This window comes from Diabrotica virgifera, chromosome 10 (genome assembly GCF_917563875.1).
Source record: "Diabrotica virgifera virgifera chromosome 10, PGI_DIABVI_V3a".
In the NCBI taxonomy this organism is placed as follows: Eukaryota; Metazoa; Arthropoda; class Insecta; order Coleoptera; family Chrysomelidae; genus Diabrotica; species Diabrotica virgifera.
The window spans coordinates 104,353,976-104,374,584 of NC_065452.1; the positions used below are offsets into that span (position 1 = coordinate 104,353,976).

The 20,609-nt window shown below is 32.3% G+C and overlaps 1 protein-coding gene across 1 annotated transcript in view; it reads left to right on the top strand.

Annotated features, from left to right (window-relative positions):
* LOC114333445 (nipped-B-like protein B) overlaps positions 1-20,609 on the top strand; it is a 178,978-nt gene that overhangs the window by 111,831 nt on the left and 46,538 nt on the right. The window contains exons 11-13 of the mRNA XM_050663623.1: positions 9,311-9,544; positions 11,927-12,337; positions 14,158-14,649. Coding sequence (XP_050519580.1) covers positions 9,311-9,544; positions 11,927-12,337; positions 14,158-14,649 — 1,137 coding nt within the window. The remainder of the gene's footprint in view (positions 1-9,310; positions 9,545-11,926; positions 12,338-14,157; positions 14,650-20,609) is intronic.

The window sequence follows — 20,609 nt, forward strand, 5'->3', positions numbered from 1 at the left end:
CAATCAAACTAATATGGAATCATCTGATATTTCTTATTATTTTAAACTAATTTAAAAAAACCAACATACGAAGTCAAACAATATAATATGTATTATAAAGCAATTTGATCACCAATACATAATAATTAAAGAAAACAATAAGGTCTTGAAATAACAAATTGAAACTATAAAATTAGTTGTTTTAAAATCAATATTATAAAAAATTTCAATGTAAAACGAATAATGTTTAAGTTGTTTTTTTAATTTATGTTTTTCTTAGTAGTCATTGTTACCACCTCTAGCCCTTAGGCAAGCTTTAGTTGGGCATGTTCCTAATCCAATTGTCAACACTTTGTTGTGGTAGGTTGTTACATTCTTCAAGAGCAGCTTGTACTAGCCGTGCGGTATTTTGTGGATTCATTCCAAAACAGTGATGTCTTCTACTTCAAGGAAGTCTGTAGTCACTCCGCTGGTATGTGGAGGTGTATTATAATGCAGGAAAATGAAATTTTCTTCCATTGCACCTATGCCGAGACTATCTACAGGTTTTAGAACCAAGTCAACACACCTGCGAGCTGTTCAAAGTTGATGGAAATTAAAAGAATTTTTTACCGATCATAATTCCTCCTCAAAACACTTCCTTTTTTATACCTCTGAACAGATCTGGTAGTTTCCGTTCTTGCTTGACTTCCTTGCCCTCTAAGTACACGAATTCGTGTACATTCGAGTATCTGATTTTACACAAATCCTGATTCCCTCTGAAAATGTAGGCGATCAATCTTGTGTTGCCTGGGTAAGGGTAAGAACAGAACAAGTGGGTCGCGGTGGAGGTGGAGGTCGCGGTCGATGTCGATATCCATGTGAAACAAACACATTGTAGTGAATGGAAGAGAACAGAGCAGGTAAGTCGAGGTGGAGGTTTAGCGCGATGCCATCTAGGAGGTTTACATCGATACTTTTGAAAATAAAAAGAGTTTGTTTTACATGGATGTCTACTGCGCGGCCTACAAGGATGCTTCCCTGTGATTGGTCCGTTCGAAGCCAAGTTGTCATTACCTGCGCTATCTGAGTTGATACTTTTTATATAATCCCTTTTTTGTATTCAGTTTATTTTTGAATTTCTAAAGTAATTAAATTCAGTAAAATTTTGAAATATGAAGGAGGATCTGATTATTTACAGCTGACATTTCATCACTATCATCACTTGACTGACACAACATCGCAAAAGCACAGTCTTTTTGTCATTCAAATTTCATTAAACTACTTCACTTGATAGTGGTTCTAGCTCGACTGACAGCGCAGGTGACCTCCTTGCTATGTGCTGTCGACATCGACCGCGACTTAACTAGTAGCATCCACCGCGACCTACACCTCCACCTCGACCCACTTGTTCTGTTCTTACCCTAACTCGAGAACCCGTAACTGTCTTCTGCTGTATTGCCCTTGGACAGGAACCCTTTTTCTTATCGTTCCAACTGAAACGCTCACATTTGTAGCTTCCAACAGCTGCCTTTGAAGCTGCAGGTGAGAAATTGTTGGGTCTCTTCTAGCTACTTGGACTATCGATTGGACTCATCCAATGATAGTAGTTACTTTTTGACGACTTTGTGTGAGTCTATTTTGAAGCTTTCCTAATTCCTGATACCTAACATAGGTTTTTGACACAACGCCCTGGCCATAAATTCAATCGACTGGCGCATGACGTCACTGCGAGAGTAAACCAGGGAACTTGTGTGTATCCTATTTTGACGATGAATCATATGGCAACGCTGTTTCATTACTATAAATGAATAACTTGAAACTTGAACTGTTAACGGTGAGTGGCCCTTGATGTAATATGTTGCACTAAGAATTTATAACTAGTTACTTTATGTGAATACGTGGTTTGAAAATGCATATTTAATTTGTAAAATTAATTATAGAAATATATGAATCTACGATTTGATTGTGTACATTACAAAGAAAATAAATAAAGCTGTAAGACATAAATTAAATATTATACAAAGCCGGTAAAACGTAAATAATTTGAAAAATAAACGAAAAGCGTGTCATACTTCAGACTTTATGAATATTATTTATTTATTTATGATATTATTTGACAATTTTTATGATTTTTCTCTTGCGGATATTATGATTATCTTTAATATTTTTATTTAGCATCCTTATTTTAAAATATATTTCACATCTAAAAAAAAAGTAATTTTACGTCGTTACTGAGATTTACTTGTTTTGCGGCTTCTAATAGGTTTTTCAGATAATGTTTACTAATTTTTAATGTACTGCGATTATAAGTGCGAAAAATATGTTCCAGTTCACTACATTTAGTTACAAATTCCAGGGTTGGTTTTACCCAAGTAAACTATTTATCGTTAGCATCCGGAATCCCATCGTCTTAACGTTCCTACAGCTGGAAGGGGTAGCCTCTTTTTCATAATAAGCGATAGGACCTTGCCCCTGCAGCGTGCAAAGAAATTGCTGAAGTTGACCACTTAATTTGTTTTTTAGTTTTTAATTTTTTTAACTGCCCTTTAGTAAAAATTCTTTCAACTGTACTTTTTTCCTCCTTCTTTCTACTAAGAAGTTCCTTCAATTTTTTATTTTCAGTTTGCAAATTCTTTATTTGTTCCATGTTCCATTTGTAGATTTTAGAAATAGGTTTTTTCTCTTACATTACAGTTTGAGTAGCGATATCCTTAAATTTTGTGTCGCAAGTTTCTTCTACTGCTTGTTTTGCAATCTGATCTAACACATTTGACATTTCAGGTTGTAGTTCATTTGTGTTTTCTCTGTAATAAAAGTTAAATATATAAAGAACACATTTCATTATCATATTCGTAGTAAAAAATACATCCAAAATGAGTTATATATGGAGCTATCAAAAATAAAGTGTTACTTCGAATTCAGAGTTCTATTAAAATGGCCATTAGTATATATAGAAACATTTTGTCTGTCGTTAAATTGTGTATAAAATCAAAATACTTACATGTTTTCATACATTTCTTATCTCTATTCTTCTTTTGCGTGTATTTTCAATGGATGTTTTAGCACTTGGGGGTCTTTATTAAATGAAGAGAAGGTTTTTATTGCATCATTTCTTAACTTCCACTTGTTGTCAGGTTTTTCTTTTAAACAATAGTCAGCTTCTGTAAAATGTTTTAAGCATATTATTCTCGCGGTACTACATTAGATTTGTCTCGCTGAAAACACTTGGAGACCCACACTTTACGTATGTGTTTGTCTCTAGGAAACACGAAAAAACGACACTTCGAAAAAGTTTTACTTTTTTTTATTGTTATTGTTTAAACAACCCACCACTGCACAATACACGGTAAACAAAAATTAGCCTTCTTTATAAAGTAGGTACAGATAGCCGAGAGCAACTTGCGTTCGATAAACAAATTAGGTGATATTAACACAGTAAACTGAACGTTTTCACCTCAAAATTTATATAACTATATAATATAAAAGTTTTTACTACATAAAAGAATAAACAAAAATCTCATTCAATACGTTTTGAAGCAACACGTGAGAGATAACTATTGTATTAACACGAATGAACATGAACACAAATAAATAATTCAACTTGGCGCAAAGAAATTTGTCTCTGGTTTACGTCACAGTGAGCGACAGAGATGCAAGACCATCATGCGCGTTGATTTATCTTCTTGTCATAGTATCGTGTTATAGCTACCACTGTAGCTACGTTCCTCTGAGACATTCTTTGCTCCACAGGACCAGTAGTATTTCTCCTTTGCACGGCCGTTAGCCTCACATAAGGCATATTTTCGTGTTAGAACGCAAAGGTTAGTTTATTTATTTTCGTTTAATTTCCAACTAACAAATAATCTACTACGTGCTGAGCTGCGTTATTTGATTGTTTTATCGGTTTATTTTCATTAAAATTTCCATTATACTTCGCAACAACAAGTTTTTTCAGAAGAAATAAATATTGTAACAGAAAAATCTAAAGCACCGACCGACATACTATATATCTCTATAGATCGCTACTTCGGTCTTTTAGATTTCCCTTTGTTTGAACTGATGTCTCCAATGCGTCCGCTAGCAAATAATTCTTTATTATTTTGCTTACTAGAGAGAAATTCACACCAGAGAGTGCACAGAGAGTGCAGTACGGCTAAGATAGGGCAATACATTTTTAATGAGGAATAAACGCACAGGGTTGTCGGTCTTCACCAGTTGTTGATTGCTCTCACAAGAGCGTCGCACAGGAACTGTGGCAACACTGAATGCGCATTCCTTTCTTAACCATACTGCACTTCCAGTGTGAATTTCACAATAGACAGCTGGATTTAAATTTACTCCAGGGTACACCACAGGTAGTTCTGATAACTCTAAAAGGAATAAACATAGTTAGCTGATGGTGGTGCCCCCTGATGCTAATTAAATCTTAAGCTGTCTCTCGTTACTTTATTGTTACCTACATTTTGAGCACTAGGAAGCAAAATTTTATTGGAATTTCACCTAGACAACTAGACATGTGTAGAATACATACAGGATGGGGCATTAGTGTGACAAAGTCCAATTACTCATTTGTCGTAAGAGATACGAAAAAAAGTTATTGAGGTAAAAGTTGGGGAACAGATAGGACCGTAATTTAAAAATACTCTCAAATATACAGGGCCACCCGTATTGACAGAGTGACACAAACTTATGTTTTTTTAAATGGAACATCCTGTATATTTTTACATTTTTGGATTCTCCTCGATGTCTTCTTTCTTAAAATAGAGGGTTTTGTAATGTTATACGAGGCCGTTTACAAGATAATTACGTTTTTTTGTTAATTTCGTAGCAATATTCACACCCTGTAGAATTGTAGTGCAGTGATTTGACATCAAATTTCTATTTATGTTCAAACGATTTTTGATATAGTATACTATTGTTTACCATTATTAATATAGCGATGGAACACCCTATTGTAATGAAATTATATTTTATGGTACTTTTTTATTTCTTGCATTCCCTATACCTAAGTGCTTTAATTTTTGAGTTATTCGTGATTTTTTAAGTCAAACATTAATTGCAACAAAAATTACGTGAAATTTTATTAGGTGGCGGTGAAAATATCAAATCAAAAATAGATTTAAAAAAATACATATTAATCGATCCTTAATTTATTAATATTGGATGAGATATCCAAATACATACGTAGTTAAGATTGTTGGTGCGTAATATATTAATACAAACATACAATATTCTACCTAGTTGGCTATGACACTAAATTTGCTTAAACGTTTGACATTATACTATTTTTATAGTTCCAGTTGCTTTGTTACCATTACTAATATGAATTCTTCTAATGAGAATCTGATTGAAATGGTTTTTGTGCTAGGAGAGTACTTATGACAAAAATGTGCTACTAGCAATAAGAATTTTTCATCAGCAATTCCCTGATAGACGACAACCAAGAAGAAAAACTTTTGAAAGTATACTAGAACGGTTTTCTATCAAATTTCTAGATTACTATGTATTTTTTTTCGAAATATTATTTTTGATTTAATATTTTTACGGCCACCTAATCAAATTTCAGGTAATTTTTGTTGCAATTAATGTTTGATTTAAAAAATCACGAATAACTCATAAATTAAAGTACTTAGATATAGGGAATGCTTAAGAAATAAAAAAGTACCATAAAATATCATTTCATTACAATACTAAAATACAGGGTGTTCCATTTAAGAATACTCAGAGAATTCTCATTCCGAGTTTCGACCAACCCTGTATCTTAAAATTAAACATTTCGCTATATTAATAATGTTTAACAACAGTAGACTATATTAAACATTGTTTGAACATCAATAGAAATTTTTAATGTCAAATCACTACAATTCTACAGGGTGTGAATGTTGCTACGAAATTAACAAAAAAACATAATTATTTTTTAAACTGCCTAGTATAATATTACAAGATTCTATATTTTAAGAACGAAGACGTCGAGGAAAATCCAAAAATGTAAAAATATACAGGGTGTTACATTTAAAAAAACAAGTTTGTGTCACCCTTTCAATACGGATGGCCCTGTATATTTTAAAATATTTTTAAATTATGGTCCTATCTATGCCCCAACTTTTACCTAAATAACTTTTTTTCGTATCTCTTAAGGCGGGTATACATATGCGCTCTGCTCGGTGTGCGAGCCGCTCGCGCGCAGCATATTTGTTAAATTAGTACGTGTTTTCAAGTGGCACACAAACGGCTCGCACACGGCGCACCACGATCTAACTTCTGTCGGCTTTTCAACAAATGCTTTGATGGTTCGCAATACGTATTTGGACGGGTTTGCGAGTGGTTTGTTTGTTTTGGGGCGCCTGAGTTGAATATTTGTTAGTAGTGGAGTGGTCGGAAGGAAATATCAAACTTATTGATGCTTACCGTGGAAAATCAAAATGAGATGATGACATTGAATATATTTAAACATGTTAGCTTGCAACCCCTAACTTGCAACCAACTTGCAACCAACTTACAACCAACGTGCAACCAACTTGCAACCAACATGCAACCAACTTGCAACTCAACTTGTAACCAATCGGAATGAAACCAAACACTTCTCGATGAGAATAGAAGAAGCTACTCCCGACGTTGACCGATATCGGATCTGATCTGATCGGAGAAAAACGGATCCAATGTAGGCACCCACATTTAATACTAATTATCTACAATTACTAAATGTTCGTAAGTTTCCTCTGGATCGCGGAAGGTTCATCAAAATGAAAAATTTTAACGAACATTAACCACGCCACAAACGCGCGGCGCTCACACGGCGCGGAGTTCGCGGCGCGGATATGTATCTCCGCCTTTACGATAAACGAGTAATCGGACTTTGTCACACTAATGCCCCACCATGTATCATAGATTCTCCGATGCCTACTATTTGTTGGTCTGTTTGCCTTGCAAATTGTAGAAGGCTCAAATTAAAGGTTTTTACAAAAAATTTGCTTTCCGATCTATAGAGATCTATAGTATGTACTTCAGTCATTTAGATTTCTGTGTACAGTTAGAACAGTTGTCACTAATGCGTCCGATAACAAAATAATTCTTTATTATTTTGCTTACTAGACAGCTGGATTTAAATTTGCTTCAGGGTATACCACAGGAAGTTCTGACGGCTATAAGGAAGAAACATATGTCAACTAATGGTGGTGGCCCCTTGAAGCAAATTAAATCTTAAGTTGTTTTGTGTTAAATAAATATTGGTTTGAAATACATGGTGATTCCATATTATAAGTTAAGTTGTGTATACAGGGTGTCCCGAAAAGATTGGTCATAAATTATACCACACATTTTGGGGTCAAAAATAGTTCGATTGAACCTACTTACCTTAGTACAAATGTGCTCATAAAAAAAGTTACAGCTCTTTGAAGTTACAAAATGAAAATCGATTTTTTTGAGTATATCGAAAACTATTAGAGATTTTTTATTGAAAATGAACATGTATCATTCTTATGGCAGGAACATCTTAAACAAAATTATTGTGAAGTTTGTCCAGACAATAAAAATTTTATGGGGGTTTTGTTCCCTTAAACCCCCCAAATTTTTGTGTACGTTCCAATTAATGCATAATTGTGGTACCATTAGTTAAACACAAGTTTTTAAAACTTTTTTGTCTCTTAGTATTTTTTCGATAAGCCAGTTTTTATCGAGCTGCGACTTCTTTTTTAATATATTTACATAAAAATTTTATGGGGGTTTTGCTCCTTTAAACCCCCAAATGTTTGTGTACGTTCCAATTAAATTATTATTGCGATACCATTAGTTAAACACAGTGTTTTGAAAACTTTTTTGACTCAGTCTTTTTTTGACAAGTTACCTTTTATCGAGATGTGGCTTCTTTTTCAAAATATACCTAAAAATGTAAATTGTAAAGAAATTTTCAGATTATGAACAGGTCTCTATAATCGTACTTAACCATAATATACAAATATGTGGTGGATTCGACAAATATTCAAAATATGTCGATAAACACTGGCTTATCGAAAAAGTACTAAGAGGCAAAAAAGTTTTAAAAACATTGTGTTTAACTAATGGTGCCACAATAATAATTTAAAAGACTAAAAGACTAAGTTTTTCAACCTAATAAAAATATTTGTAAATTAAATATTTTTAAAAGATTTTTAATTGAAAAACTTTATTTGGCCCATTTCCTGGTGACAACCTCCAAGGCTTCTACAATATGCAAGCCAAATGGATGCTGCAGTGAAGACTAAAGGGAAGGAATTCTACACTATGCAATTCACAACCCCCGTCTGCAGCGTGGTAAAGTTCCAACGGAAAATGGACCTAGTTACTCTATAGGAGTAATACTAATATAAAAATAAAAATGTATACCATTTTTATTCATTCAGTTGCGGTGCGAAACCAAAACTGTCTTAATTTTTACTCAGATCAGAGAGTGCAGCCAGCACTCTTATCGACGATTTCACCTCTTGTTAGAGGTTCATCAGAGACTGCATAGGCTGCTTTTCTCTGGCCCAGGTAAAAATTTTCGACATATCCATCTCCCACCGCAACTGACGAGATGGTAGTAGGTGCCTAGCGGCATCTGCTAAATAAAAGACTTAAGTTTTTCAACCTAATAAAAATATTTGTAAATTAAATATTTTTAAAAGATTTTTAATTGAAAAACTTTATTGGCCCATTTCCTGGTGACAACCTCCAAGGCTTCTACAATATGCAAGCCAAATGGATGCTGCAGTGAAGACTAAAGGGAAGGAATTCTACACTATGCAATTCACAACCCCCGTCTGCAGCGTGGTAAAGTTCCAACGGAAACTGTTCCAAAATGTGCGTGGTAAAGTTCCAACGGGCCAGAGAAAAGCAGCCTATGCAGTCTCTGATGAACCTCTAACAAGAGGTGAAATCGTCGATAAGAGTGCTGGCTGCACTCTCTGATCTGAGTAAAAATTAAGACAGTTTTGGTTTCGCACCGCAACTGAATGAATAAAAATGGTATACATTTTTATTTTTAATAATAATTTAATTGGAACGTACACAAAAGTTTGGGGGTTTAAAGGAACAAAACCCCCATAAAATTTTTATGGGGTGCACAAATTTCACTTTAATTTTTTTTTAAGATGTTGCTGCCATAAGAATAACACATGTCTATTTTCAATAAAAAATTTCTAAGAGTTTTCGATATATGAAAAAAAATCGATTTTCATTTTGTAACTTCAAAGGGCTGTAACTTTTTTGTGTGCAGTATTGTATATGTATAGGTAAGCGAGGTTCAATCAACCTATTTTTGACCCCAGAATCTGTGGTATAATTTATTACCAATATTTTCGGGACACCCTGTATAATATGTTCCTATTTTCAGATCTTTACAAAATATGAAACACATCGAAGGCTGTTATTAGATGACATATTAGCTTCTATTGCCCGTCTTCCTAGTACAAAACGTAGCTTAAGAACTTATAGGTTAAATAGTGAAGAACACATACAGATGTTAACTGCTCTAGTTCTACAACTTATACAATGCGTAGTGGCATTACCAGATAATTTTCTACAAAAGGAAGGTAGAGACAAAAGTAATGACAAAGTACCATCAAAAGTAAGTACACTACACTCCGACCGGTATAGGAATAGATGCGAGCTGCGCGCAAACAGAAAAGGGATGCAGAATTCATTTGGGGGGTAAATTACAGAGTTGCCACGGTTCCTAAAAATATTGACTGGTTTCTGTTTGTTTACATGAATCATTGTTTATAATGAGTTGCATGTAATTTTATATGATTATTTAACCATGTTCGGTTACTCTAAATTTTCTTTAAGCCATAGAAATAAACAAAACAATATGTGGTCATGAAACTGTTGTCACCCTGTTGTCAGTCGCTGATACGTCAACATTGTATCCCATAGGGTGAAATCTATTTCTATCCTGCTCGCGGACGTCAAAAATTTATAAATTATTATCATAGTTGATCACTCGTATTTTTTATTAATTGAAGGAAAATTAAAATTATTATAAGTACAGTTAACAAATTTATAACAATCTGGGATAAAGATTGATTAGTGGGATAAAGCTCCGTTGATCCATTATAGTAATAGATAGCAATAAAAGTTAATAACAAAAATTAAGTAAGTAAGTAAAAAAAGTAAGTAAGTAACAAAAATTAATAAAAATTGTAGCCAACTTTGAGCCTCACATTTAAAAATTAATTAGAATATTACAGGGTGTTCGATAACATAGTGGCAGACCAAACTTATGTTTTTTAAATGGAACACCCTGTATTTTATTTTACATTCGAAATTTTCTTAACTTCTCCATTACAAAAATATAAAGATTTAGTATGTTATACATGGTATGTACAAAGTTATAACCAATTTTGTATGAAAATCGTAACAAGTTCAACTCACTGTATAAATAAAAATAAACACAGAAGCAATGTATTATTGATGCAATATTTTTTTATTTATTGTCAAAATTTTCATAAATGATTGATATTGCTAATTTTCTTTATATTGAATACAGGGTGTCAAAACGCAATTACATTATTTTCTCAATAATTTTAAATGGAACACCCTGTATTTTATATCACTATCGAAAAGTACCATTACCGTACTTTAATTTTTATATAACATTCCCTATGTCTAAATTTATTAGTTTTCGAGATATTTTCATTCTTCAGAGCAAATTACTAATTATGGGCCTAAATATTTCCAAATTTTAAGTAAGCCATGACTGAATTGTCTAAAACTGACAATTTACGATTACTGATCATTACGATCAATCTGGTATTAAATGTAACTATGTAGCAAATAGAGAAATAAATATAATTTACTAGTAATAAATTTTACAAAAAAAAACACAACCACAACATACAACATTTTTGAAACAATTAAAAACTACTTTTGTATGTAAGTGTAACAAATAAAGAAAGAAAAATAATTTATAAGTTATAAATTTTACAAAAAAAAAAACACACACAAAATACAACATTTTGCGAAAACAATTAAAAACTACTTTTGTATGTAAATGTAACAATGTAAAAAATAAAGAACGAAATAATAAAAATGATTTATCAGTAAAAAAATTTACAAAAAAAAACATGAACACAAAATACATTTTTGAAAAAATTAAAAGCTACTTTTAATAAAATATTTTAAATATTATTTTAAATCTAAAAATGGCACTAAAATAGTAATTCCTCCAGTGGCGTAGAATTTGAGAAGGGTCAACCATTCAGTATCTCCTGTCGTACGCCTCTGGTAGTAGCTAGAAACGTCTGTTTATTATAGTTTAGTAGGGTGTATAGTAGTCACACTTTTTGCCAAGTATGAAAAGGATATGTCGAACAGTTTTAAAATGCTGAGCAAAAATAGTTTTTAAATTTTTAGATAAAACACCCTGTAACTCAGTAAGGAACCACATTTTATTTAAGTGTTTTAGGTTAAATCTTCGTATTTTGTGCTAAGGTTTCTCCAGTTACTATATCGACAATTATTAATTAAACACCCTGTATACAGCTACAGGCACCTAAAAGTTGAAAATGACACATGCCTCCCGGGTTCTGTGACGCATGGTAACAATAAATTTTTGTTCATGTGCGGCACGTGTCTCTGGGGGCATGTCTCATATTATGGATATTAGTAGCTAGAACTAAAAATTTGTTGTCGATGGCTATTTGTTACACTTATACAAATACCATTTTTATCGCTACCGCAAGATGCGACGTTTTCACCAATTTTGCTGCAGCACGACGTGCTATAATAGTACAATTATCCACACAAACAGCTAAACGGTTGTCGATCGACTGAGCGCGCTCTCTCTCTCTCTCTCTCTCTCTCTCTCTCTCTCTCTCTCTCTCTCTCTCTCTGGCGTAATTTGAAATTTGCCATCGCGCACAGTATGTTCACGTCTATTCCTATTCCAGGTCACCTGTACAATATTTCTTTTTGGAGATATCAAAGATATTAACTTTCTTCTTTGTAGGTCGATACAGATATCCTTATTTGCAATAAATATGAAAAAGCGACATCAACTGCAGGAACATTCCTTACAGTTTTTCTTAACAAATGTGGAAATAAACAAGAAGATATCGATTACCGGCCTCTCTTTGAGAATTTCGTGCAGGATTTGCTATCAACTGTGAATAAACCTGAATGGCCAGCTACTGAACTTTTACTTTGTCTATTGGGAAAGATGCTGGTCAAAAATTTCTCAAATAAAGGAACGGACATGTCTCTCAGGGTAGCCAGTTTAGATTATTTAGGGGTTGTTGCCGCGAAGCTGAGGAAAGATAGTGTTTTGTCCAGATGTAAACTCAATACAATTGATCAGATGATTAAAGATATTAAGCAAGAGGAACAAAAAGACAGTGACGAGAAATCTAGTAAGAATAAGGTAAGAATTTTTCCTGTTATAAAGATATACTTGGCAACGTCGCTCAAATCGCTTCCTGTATCACCAATATCTGGTTATCTAGCAGGCTGTAGATTGTAGAACTATTATTATTTCAGAGTTCTTCCCTATAGTTATTATATTACTTTCATTTTATTCTATTCCGTGCATCAATTTTCGAGGCATTTGTATTTATACTTTTTAAATTGCCTTTAAAATTTGGCAACAGCGCGTTGTGTGATAAATTTTCACCTGTGTTTATTCCGGTTTTATTAAGAAATATTGAGAATAAGTGTTTCGAACTATATGACGTATTTTATATTTCATGTTAAATTTAAAATTAAAACTGTCATAACTTTGGTTCTCGACCACCTAAAGGCTTGCTTAAACGCTTAAAATTTATCTATTTTAATAATTCGTGGAGTTCTAATATTGCGGAATAATCAAACAGATAAAAGAAATCATTAAGGACAACGTAAGACGGGCAGAAGCTCGGGCCAAGAAATCCAATAAGAAGAGATTGTTTTATACATACAGAGTTGGGATAAAGTATGGAACCAAGCAAATATCTTTGAAACGAAAAGAACAATATTTATGAAACTTGGCATGCGAGTATAGTGACGCAAAAGGCATCTGATGCCATATTTTTTGTTACTACTCCACTTCCGGTTTTACCGTAAATACCCTTAACTTATCTAATTTAAATGGGACACCCTATATATTTTTGCAAATTTTAAAAGAACTTGTTATTTTTAATTCATACGTACCAAGTTTGGAAGAAAAATCTATTAAAACAAGAAATAAATCTCTTTACAGTTAAAAAATAGGTTAATTTATTTACGTTAGACCAATGATATTAAAAATAAAAAAAATAATTTCAAATGTTGAAAATGCTTGCCGTTCACCTCCTGACAACGTGCAAGCCTATAAATAAATTCGTGTGTCACTCTTTGCAAGATTTCTCCGCGTATTAGTTCACATTCATCAATTATTCTTTGTCTCAAATCCTGCAAGCATGTTGGTCGCCTAACGTAAACACGGGATTTTAGATAACCCCAAAGAAAAAAATCTAACGAGTTGAGGTCCGGATAACGAGCGGGCCACTCTATGAATCCTCTACGTCCAATTAATCGATTTGGAAAATTCACCTCCAAAAAATGAAAATTCACCATAACCGATTTATTATTAATATTTCAATACGATCTTTTTCACTTAAATACACTATTTTTAATACAACTTATTTCTGTCAGTTAGTTCAGTAACGGCTTTACCTACTATAGTAAATTCAAATAAGCCATGCAGTGCATGTAAACAACAATTTTAGTCTACAGTTTAGATAGTACTCGTTTATTTCCTACTACGTTGTATTAATACAAAAAATTATCTACAGACATTTTTTAACAAATTTTCTCTTCCAAATTTGGTATGTATGAATTAAAAATAACAAGTTCTTTTAAAATCTGCAAAAATATACAGGGTGTCCCATTTAAATTAAATAAGTTAAGGGTGTTTCCGGTGAAACCGGAAGTGGAGTAGTAACAAAAAATATGGCATCAGATGCCTTTTGCGTCACTGTACTTGCATGCAAAGTTTCATAAATATTGTTCTTTTCGTTTCAAAGATATTTGCTTGGTTCCATACTTTATCCTAACCCAGTATATAACTATTTTCACCTAAATTTTTAGGCAATTTGATATTGTCAGGCAAACGTACTATCAGTTTGTTATTCCAGTTATTATCGTTTGATTTCATTAATTATTCTATAAACCTTTTTTAGTTCTCTATTCGACTTCGTATACATAAAAAACATTTATCTGTTTCAGAAAAAGAATAATGTTGTCACCAATGATCATGAGCGTGCGCAATTTCTCCAGCGGGTTTTACTGGATTTTCTCGCCGTAAATGCTCAAAATGATGAAGCTTACAAATATGCAAGGCACTTTTATATAGCTCAGTGGTACAAGGAGGCCGTCTCTGAGAAGGCTCAATTGGCTATGGGCGACAAGAAAAATAACAGTTCTAGAGAACATAACCACCGGTCGAAGAGGTACAGAGATGAAGAAAATGAGTCTGAAGAAGAAACGGAAAAGGAAAAGAAAAGTTCAGAGCAGGAAAATACAGAAAGATTTGCACAAATAGACGAGAAAAAGAAATTCCTTTTAAGTAAAATAAAGCCGTTCCAAGAGACGATATCGTCAGGGAACCGAGTCCAAGTTTTCCAAACCTACATTGACTATAGCAGTGCAGAACTGATTGCACAATTTCTTGCTTCCAAGAGATATTTTTCTCAGAGCTTCGACCAATATCTAAAAGCCGTAAGTATAACACAAAAATTAAATTACATACTTCATCATATCCATTACAAATTTCAAGAAATAAAAAGCATCTATAACATAACACTTGCGGGAAAAAAACGATTCAAAAGTAAAATAAGTTATATTTTTTGACTACGCTGTTATGCAAGTGTCTATCCGCACACAATGTAAGTTAACAAGTAAAATATGGTAAACAGAAGTAATTTTTATTGCAATGGCACCAATATACAGTGTGGAAGGCACTTTGGAATAAAATTATTTCTGCCCTTGTTTCAAAAAATCATAAAAACTGCTGAGACCCGTCGATTTTTAAATAAAAATGTGCACTTTCTAAACAAATTTAAATTCACAGGGTGATCCATGCAAGTCCAGCATAAACATGCGAGTCCATAAGTTTTATTTTTAATGGAGCACCCTGTATATTTTTATATTTTTAAAAGCTGCTTGACCACCTGATTTCAACGAACTATATCATGTAGGGTGTATTATGAATAATACAGGGTGAAATTTTGAAATTTTAAAGTATGGAACCACTTATGGAATAAAATTGCTTGTGTCCTTATTTTAGAAAATTATAAAAAATGCTGGGACACGTCTACTTTTAAATTCAAAAGGGCGATTTACAAACATATATTTAAATATACAGGGTGATTCACGCAAGTACAGCATAGTCCATGATATTTAGTTTTAATGGATCACCCTGTATATTTTTATTTTCTTAGAAGCTACTTTACAACCTCATCGCAAAAAAGTGTATTATGCAGGGTCCATTATGATTATGAATAATACAAGGTGAAAATTTGAAATTATTTATAAATTTCGTCAAGACCTTAAATACAAAATCCAATAGATTTATACTTTTAGTTTAGAAAGTATATGTCTTTATTTAGCTAATTTAAAAATAATACCATTGTTTAAACTATGATAAATCATTAATTTTAAAAATTTTATGTAGGTTTTAATATCTTGACGAAAATTATACATAATTTTAAAATTTCACCTTGTATTATTCATAACAGGCCCTACATAATACACTTTTTTGATGTGACATTGTTTAGCAGATTCTAAAAATATAAAAATATACAGGTCGTTTTATTAACCTTCGGAGTACGAAGACTGGGTCAAGCGTGACCCGAAATTCAGTTATTTCTTAATATTTTATAAAATAATTTTTTTACAAATCCGATTGATCGTAAGTTTTCCTTATTTGTTTCAATCTATTTTTTCGTATATAATTCGTGAACATGCAAATTACAGTTTTTCCTCTACGTAACATATATGATGCCGGGTCAGTCCTGACCCGGTCTTCGGATTTCGAAGAATATTTTCAATATGTTTGTAGGTACACGTAAATCGCAGCCGTCTCTGTTTACGTACAGTGGAACTCCGATAAGTCGGCCTCCGATAACCCGGAAGTCCGGCTAACCCGAACCGATTTTCATCAGACAAAACAAACATTTTTTCACTTTGACCAAGTTTTTTACCAAGAAATAAACAATACTGTATACAACTGTACGTAATTTAGATGTATTGTGCATATTTTATGTATTTCATGTTTTTGCAATTATAATGGAGTTTATCTATAAGTATACCGTGTTTTATTAATTTTTACCATATTCTCCGGCTAACTCGGATTTTCGATAACTCGGATCGGCCGCAGTCTCGATTAATCCGACTTATCGAGGTTCCACTGTATTCAAATATATGGCCAGAGCAAATTTACCCATGCCCGTTTTCTGTAAGGTATTAAAATCTGGCCGCCGCGCCGGAGCGAACTAGTATATGCCCATGGGCAACCATCTTAAAAAATTTAAATAGAATAATTTAGGATTTTGTTTGTTTTTTGTTGAATTAAAGATACTGTTTAATAATACTGACTATTTAAAACATCCTTATAAATAAAATGAGAATGGGTCACGCTTGACCCATCATCGTAATCTAAGTAAGTCAAATAATCACCGTACTCCGAAGGTTAAAATTAAAGATCATGGACTATGCTAGACTTGCGTGAGTCACCCTGTATATTTAAATTTATGTTTAAACAGTGCATATTTGAATTTAAAAGTTGGCATATCTTAGCGTTTTTTATAATTTTGTAAAATAAGGACACAAACCATTTTATTAAATAAGTGGTTTCCACACACTATAATTTCAAAATTTCACCCTGTATTATTCATAATATACCATACATGATGTAGTTCGATGAAATCAGGTTATTAAGCAGTTTTTAAAAATATATAGGGTGTTCCATTAAAAACAAAGCTTATGGACTATGCTAGACTTGCGTGAATCACCTTGTACAATCAAATTTAGGTTTAAAAAGCGTATATTTATATTTAAAAATGGACGGGTCTTAACGTTTTTTTAAATTCTTTAACACGTGGACAGAAATAATTTTATTTCATAAGTGCCTTCCACCCTATAGAACTAAGAACATAACAAAGATAACTTAATATTGTATGTGAAAAAACATGTTATGTATGAAAGTAATTAATTAATTATGTAATGAATATAAAAGTAAATTAACATAAAAAATCAAAATTAATATTCAGTATTTCCTCCGTTGTATTACACTTTCCATGTGAAATCTGAAGGGTCTTTTTAGGTTTCTGATTGACTCCTGAAAATTTTCTTCCCACTTTTCATCTAATGCAGTTTTTAGTTCCGCCACTGTCGCTGGTGCTGTATTACGGATTCGAACCCTGCGTTTGAGCTCGTCCCATAGGTGCTCGATGAGATTCATATCCGGACTCAATGGAGGCCAGTCCATTGTTGTTATATTGGTGTTATCGAGGTAATCTTTTGTAATTCGCGCCGTGTGACATCGAGCGTTATCATGCATTAGCATGAAGCCGGCGCAAGGAACAACATTGTCTTAGAGAATATCCGTAATGTAACGATCCGCTCTCAAATTCCCTCCGCGACCACCACCTGGCACGAACACAAGCTCTGTTTTCCTTCTAAAGATATACCACCCTATCACGAACCATCTCCATAGCTCACTCTATTTACTTTACAACACTGAGAAAATGGTTCTCCGGGTCTCCGATAGACACGTCGTCTTCTGTCATTGCTTTACAAGCACACTCGGCTCTCGTGAGAGAATAAAACTCCGCTCCATTGGCCAAGGTCCAAATTGACGTGTTCTGGGGCATCCTTTAAGTCTAGTTTTACACCAGTTAATAGGGAAAAAAATCATTGATTTCACGTAAAAATGTTAAGCAGGGTTTTGAAGGTTTTAAGCGATAGATGAGGTATAAATGATGATAATTCCGTGAAGACGTACGGCTAATGTTTCTTCTTCTTTTTTTAAAACAGTTACAAAGAATGAAAAACTAAGTTTTTTGATTATAAAACGTTTTATATCCATTTTAGAGAAAAATGTTTCAAATAAATATTGTAGACCTTAAAAAGTTCTTCCATTTGGTGTGACACGTATTGAAATATATGAACAATTGACCGAGATAATTGTAAAAAACTCTCATTTTTGCACTAATGTTTAAATATTAATAACTGTATTTTTTGCACAACATATTTAACACACATATTTAACATATTTAATTTAACTACTTTAAATTATGCCAATTAATGGGTTATTTCAGTGTGCTAAATTTCAACCAGATCGACCAAATAGTTTATAAGTTATTCAATTTGCTTATCCCAGACAGCAATTGTTTAAACAACTGTTCTTGCCCTAACAGTGACTAGAGATATTTTACAAATCGCAATCGATTATTTGAGACTTTAATTTTAAGATGTATTGAAAATGTTTTAAGATTTTATCAAAATTGTTGTTAAAAAAACCGTCTGAAAAGACCCTACTTTTTAAGTTATAAACAATTAGAATAACTTTGACAGTTTTTATGTTACACCCTCGTATGTAGGCTCACTGAAAAGCTGGTGAAAAAATACACATTAAAATAATAAAATGGATTTTATATGACTAATAGAAAACAAGTTAGAATTTTTTTTCAATAAATCATATTTCCATTGTTTATAAACATTGAGAGCTGAAAATTGAATAAGTTGTTTAAGAAAGTCTATATTTTATGACCCACTTCATAGATTGCATATGCAGTAAAAAAATAAAAAGTCATGACTCGTTAAACTGATGGTACTCGTGAAACACCGCCAACAAATGTGAAGGTGAGAGTAGCTTCGTTTTATTTTTTAGAATGGAATCCCAATTTGAAGCATGTTGAAAAAATTTGCAGTTTAATTGCTATTACTTGCTTTAATTTTACAATAATTTCTCGTAAGAATTACTTATATTTTACTAATTAAAGTATATTATTTATATAAATATATAATAATAATTAGCTCAGGCCCAGAAATTAAATTGGTTGAAAACACGATCTTATCCATAAAACAAAAAATATTTTTAGCAATTAGTAAAAATAAAAAGCAATTGATTCAACTTTTATGTGCAGAGCTCAACAAATCTGGGTACCGAACTAAAGTAGCAGATGAAGATGCAGACGTATTAATAGTGCAGACAGCTCTTCACGAACATACATATGAAACTAACAAGACCATTGTAATAATTGGTAATGATACTGATATACTCATAATATTGACGCAACTCTCTGCTCCGGACAATAACATATATTTTGAAAAAAAAAAGGCGAAAAAGGAAAATCTATCTACTATAGTTGTAATAGTTTTAAACATTCTCATCTAAGAAAATACGTTGGGTTCTTATATATTTTTACTGGGTGTGATACAACTTCCTCTTTTTTTTTTAATCAAGGAAAATTAAAATTATTAACTGCATCGTCAGAAATTGTAGATCTCATAAATATTTTTTATGACAAGAATGCTAATAAGGAGGACATCATGAAAAACGGATGTGATATTATTGTTGGTTTGTATTCTGCTGCAATTGATGTTACATATAAAAAAACATAATAACATATTGGCATTAAATGAGTTACGTTTTTTACAATTTATAAGAAATACAGGGAAAAAATCTTATAAATTGGAAAATTTTCCCCCAACAGAAGGTGCAGGTTATCAGCATGTACTTCGCGTTTAACACTGGTTAGGTAAAAAACTGCATGCTACCCAATATGGATGGAAAAAAACTGATACGGGTTTTGAACCTATTTACACCTTAGATTGTTTGATTCCTGAAGAGATATTAAAACAAATTACATGTAAATGTTCAACGGGTTGCAAAAGTACAAGATGTGGCTGTAAAAAATATGGTATAAACTGTACGGATCTTTGTACAAACTGTGCAGTGGAAGAAGAGGAGAAAAAATGTTGTAATCGCGCTACAGTGGTTCTTGACGATGTCGAGTCAGACTTTGTAGAGGATAAACTGTAACTTGCCGAGAAGCGATTTAGAAGTTATAGACGTTCACTAGAATAATCAAATTAAAATTCATAAACAATGTTTTACTTTTTTATTTTTATAATTAATTATATGAATTTATTAAAATATATATATATTACTGTCAAAACAAATATATGAATTTTATTCTAATTGTTGAACTTAAACATACATAATTAAATAATAGTGCAAACATATTACATATTTATACTTATTAGATGCCTACCTAAACAAATATTAATAGCTTCATTAAATTAAATAACATTTCATAACAATTCAAAAGCAAAATAAAACAAAAATTAGTTTTTTAAAAACTATTAAGGACTTTTAAATACTTTTTAATTATTTCAAATAAAAAAATAAATAATGTATTGTACTAATTTATAATTATATAAAAAATATACTTTACTTAATAATTTAAAGAATTTTTAAGGAATACTTGTAAAATTCAATAACTTTTATAGTAAAATTGAATCAATTGATTTTCACGGGATTTTCCAATTGTGCAAGGTGAAATTTGCACAATTTTTAGTATTTTCTTGGGCTACTCCAGTTAAAAAAGAAGGTTGTGCATGCTATGGAAGGTGATAATATATTGCAGTTTTTTTCCAAAAAAGGAAGCGAA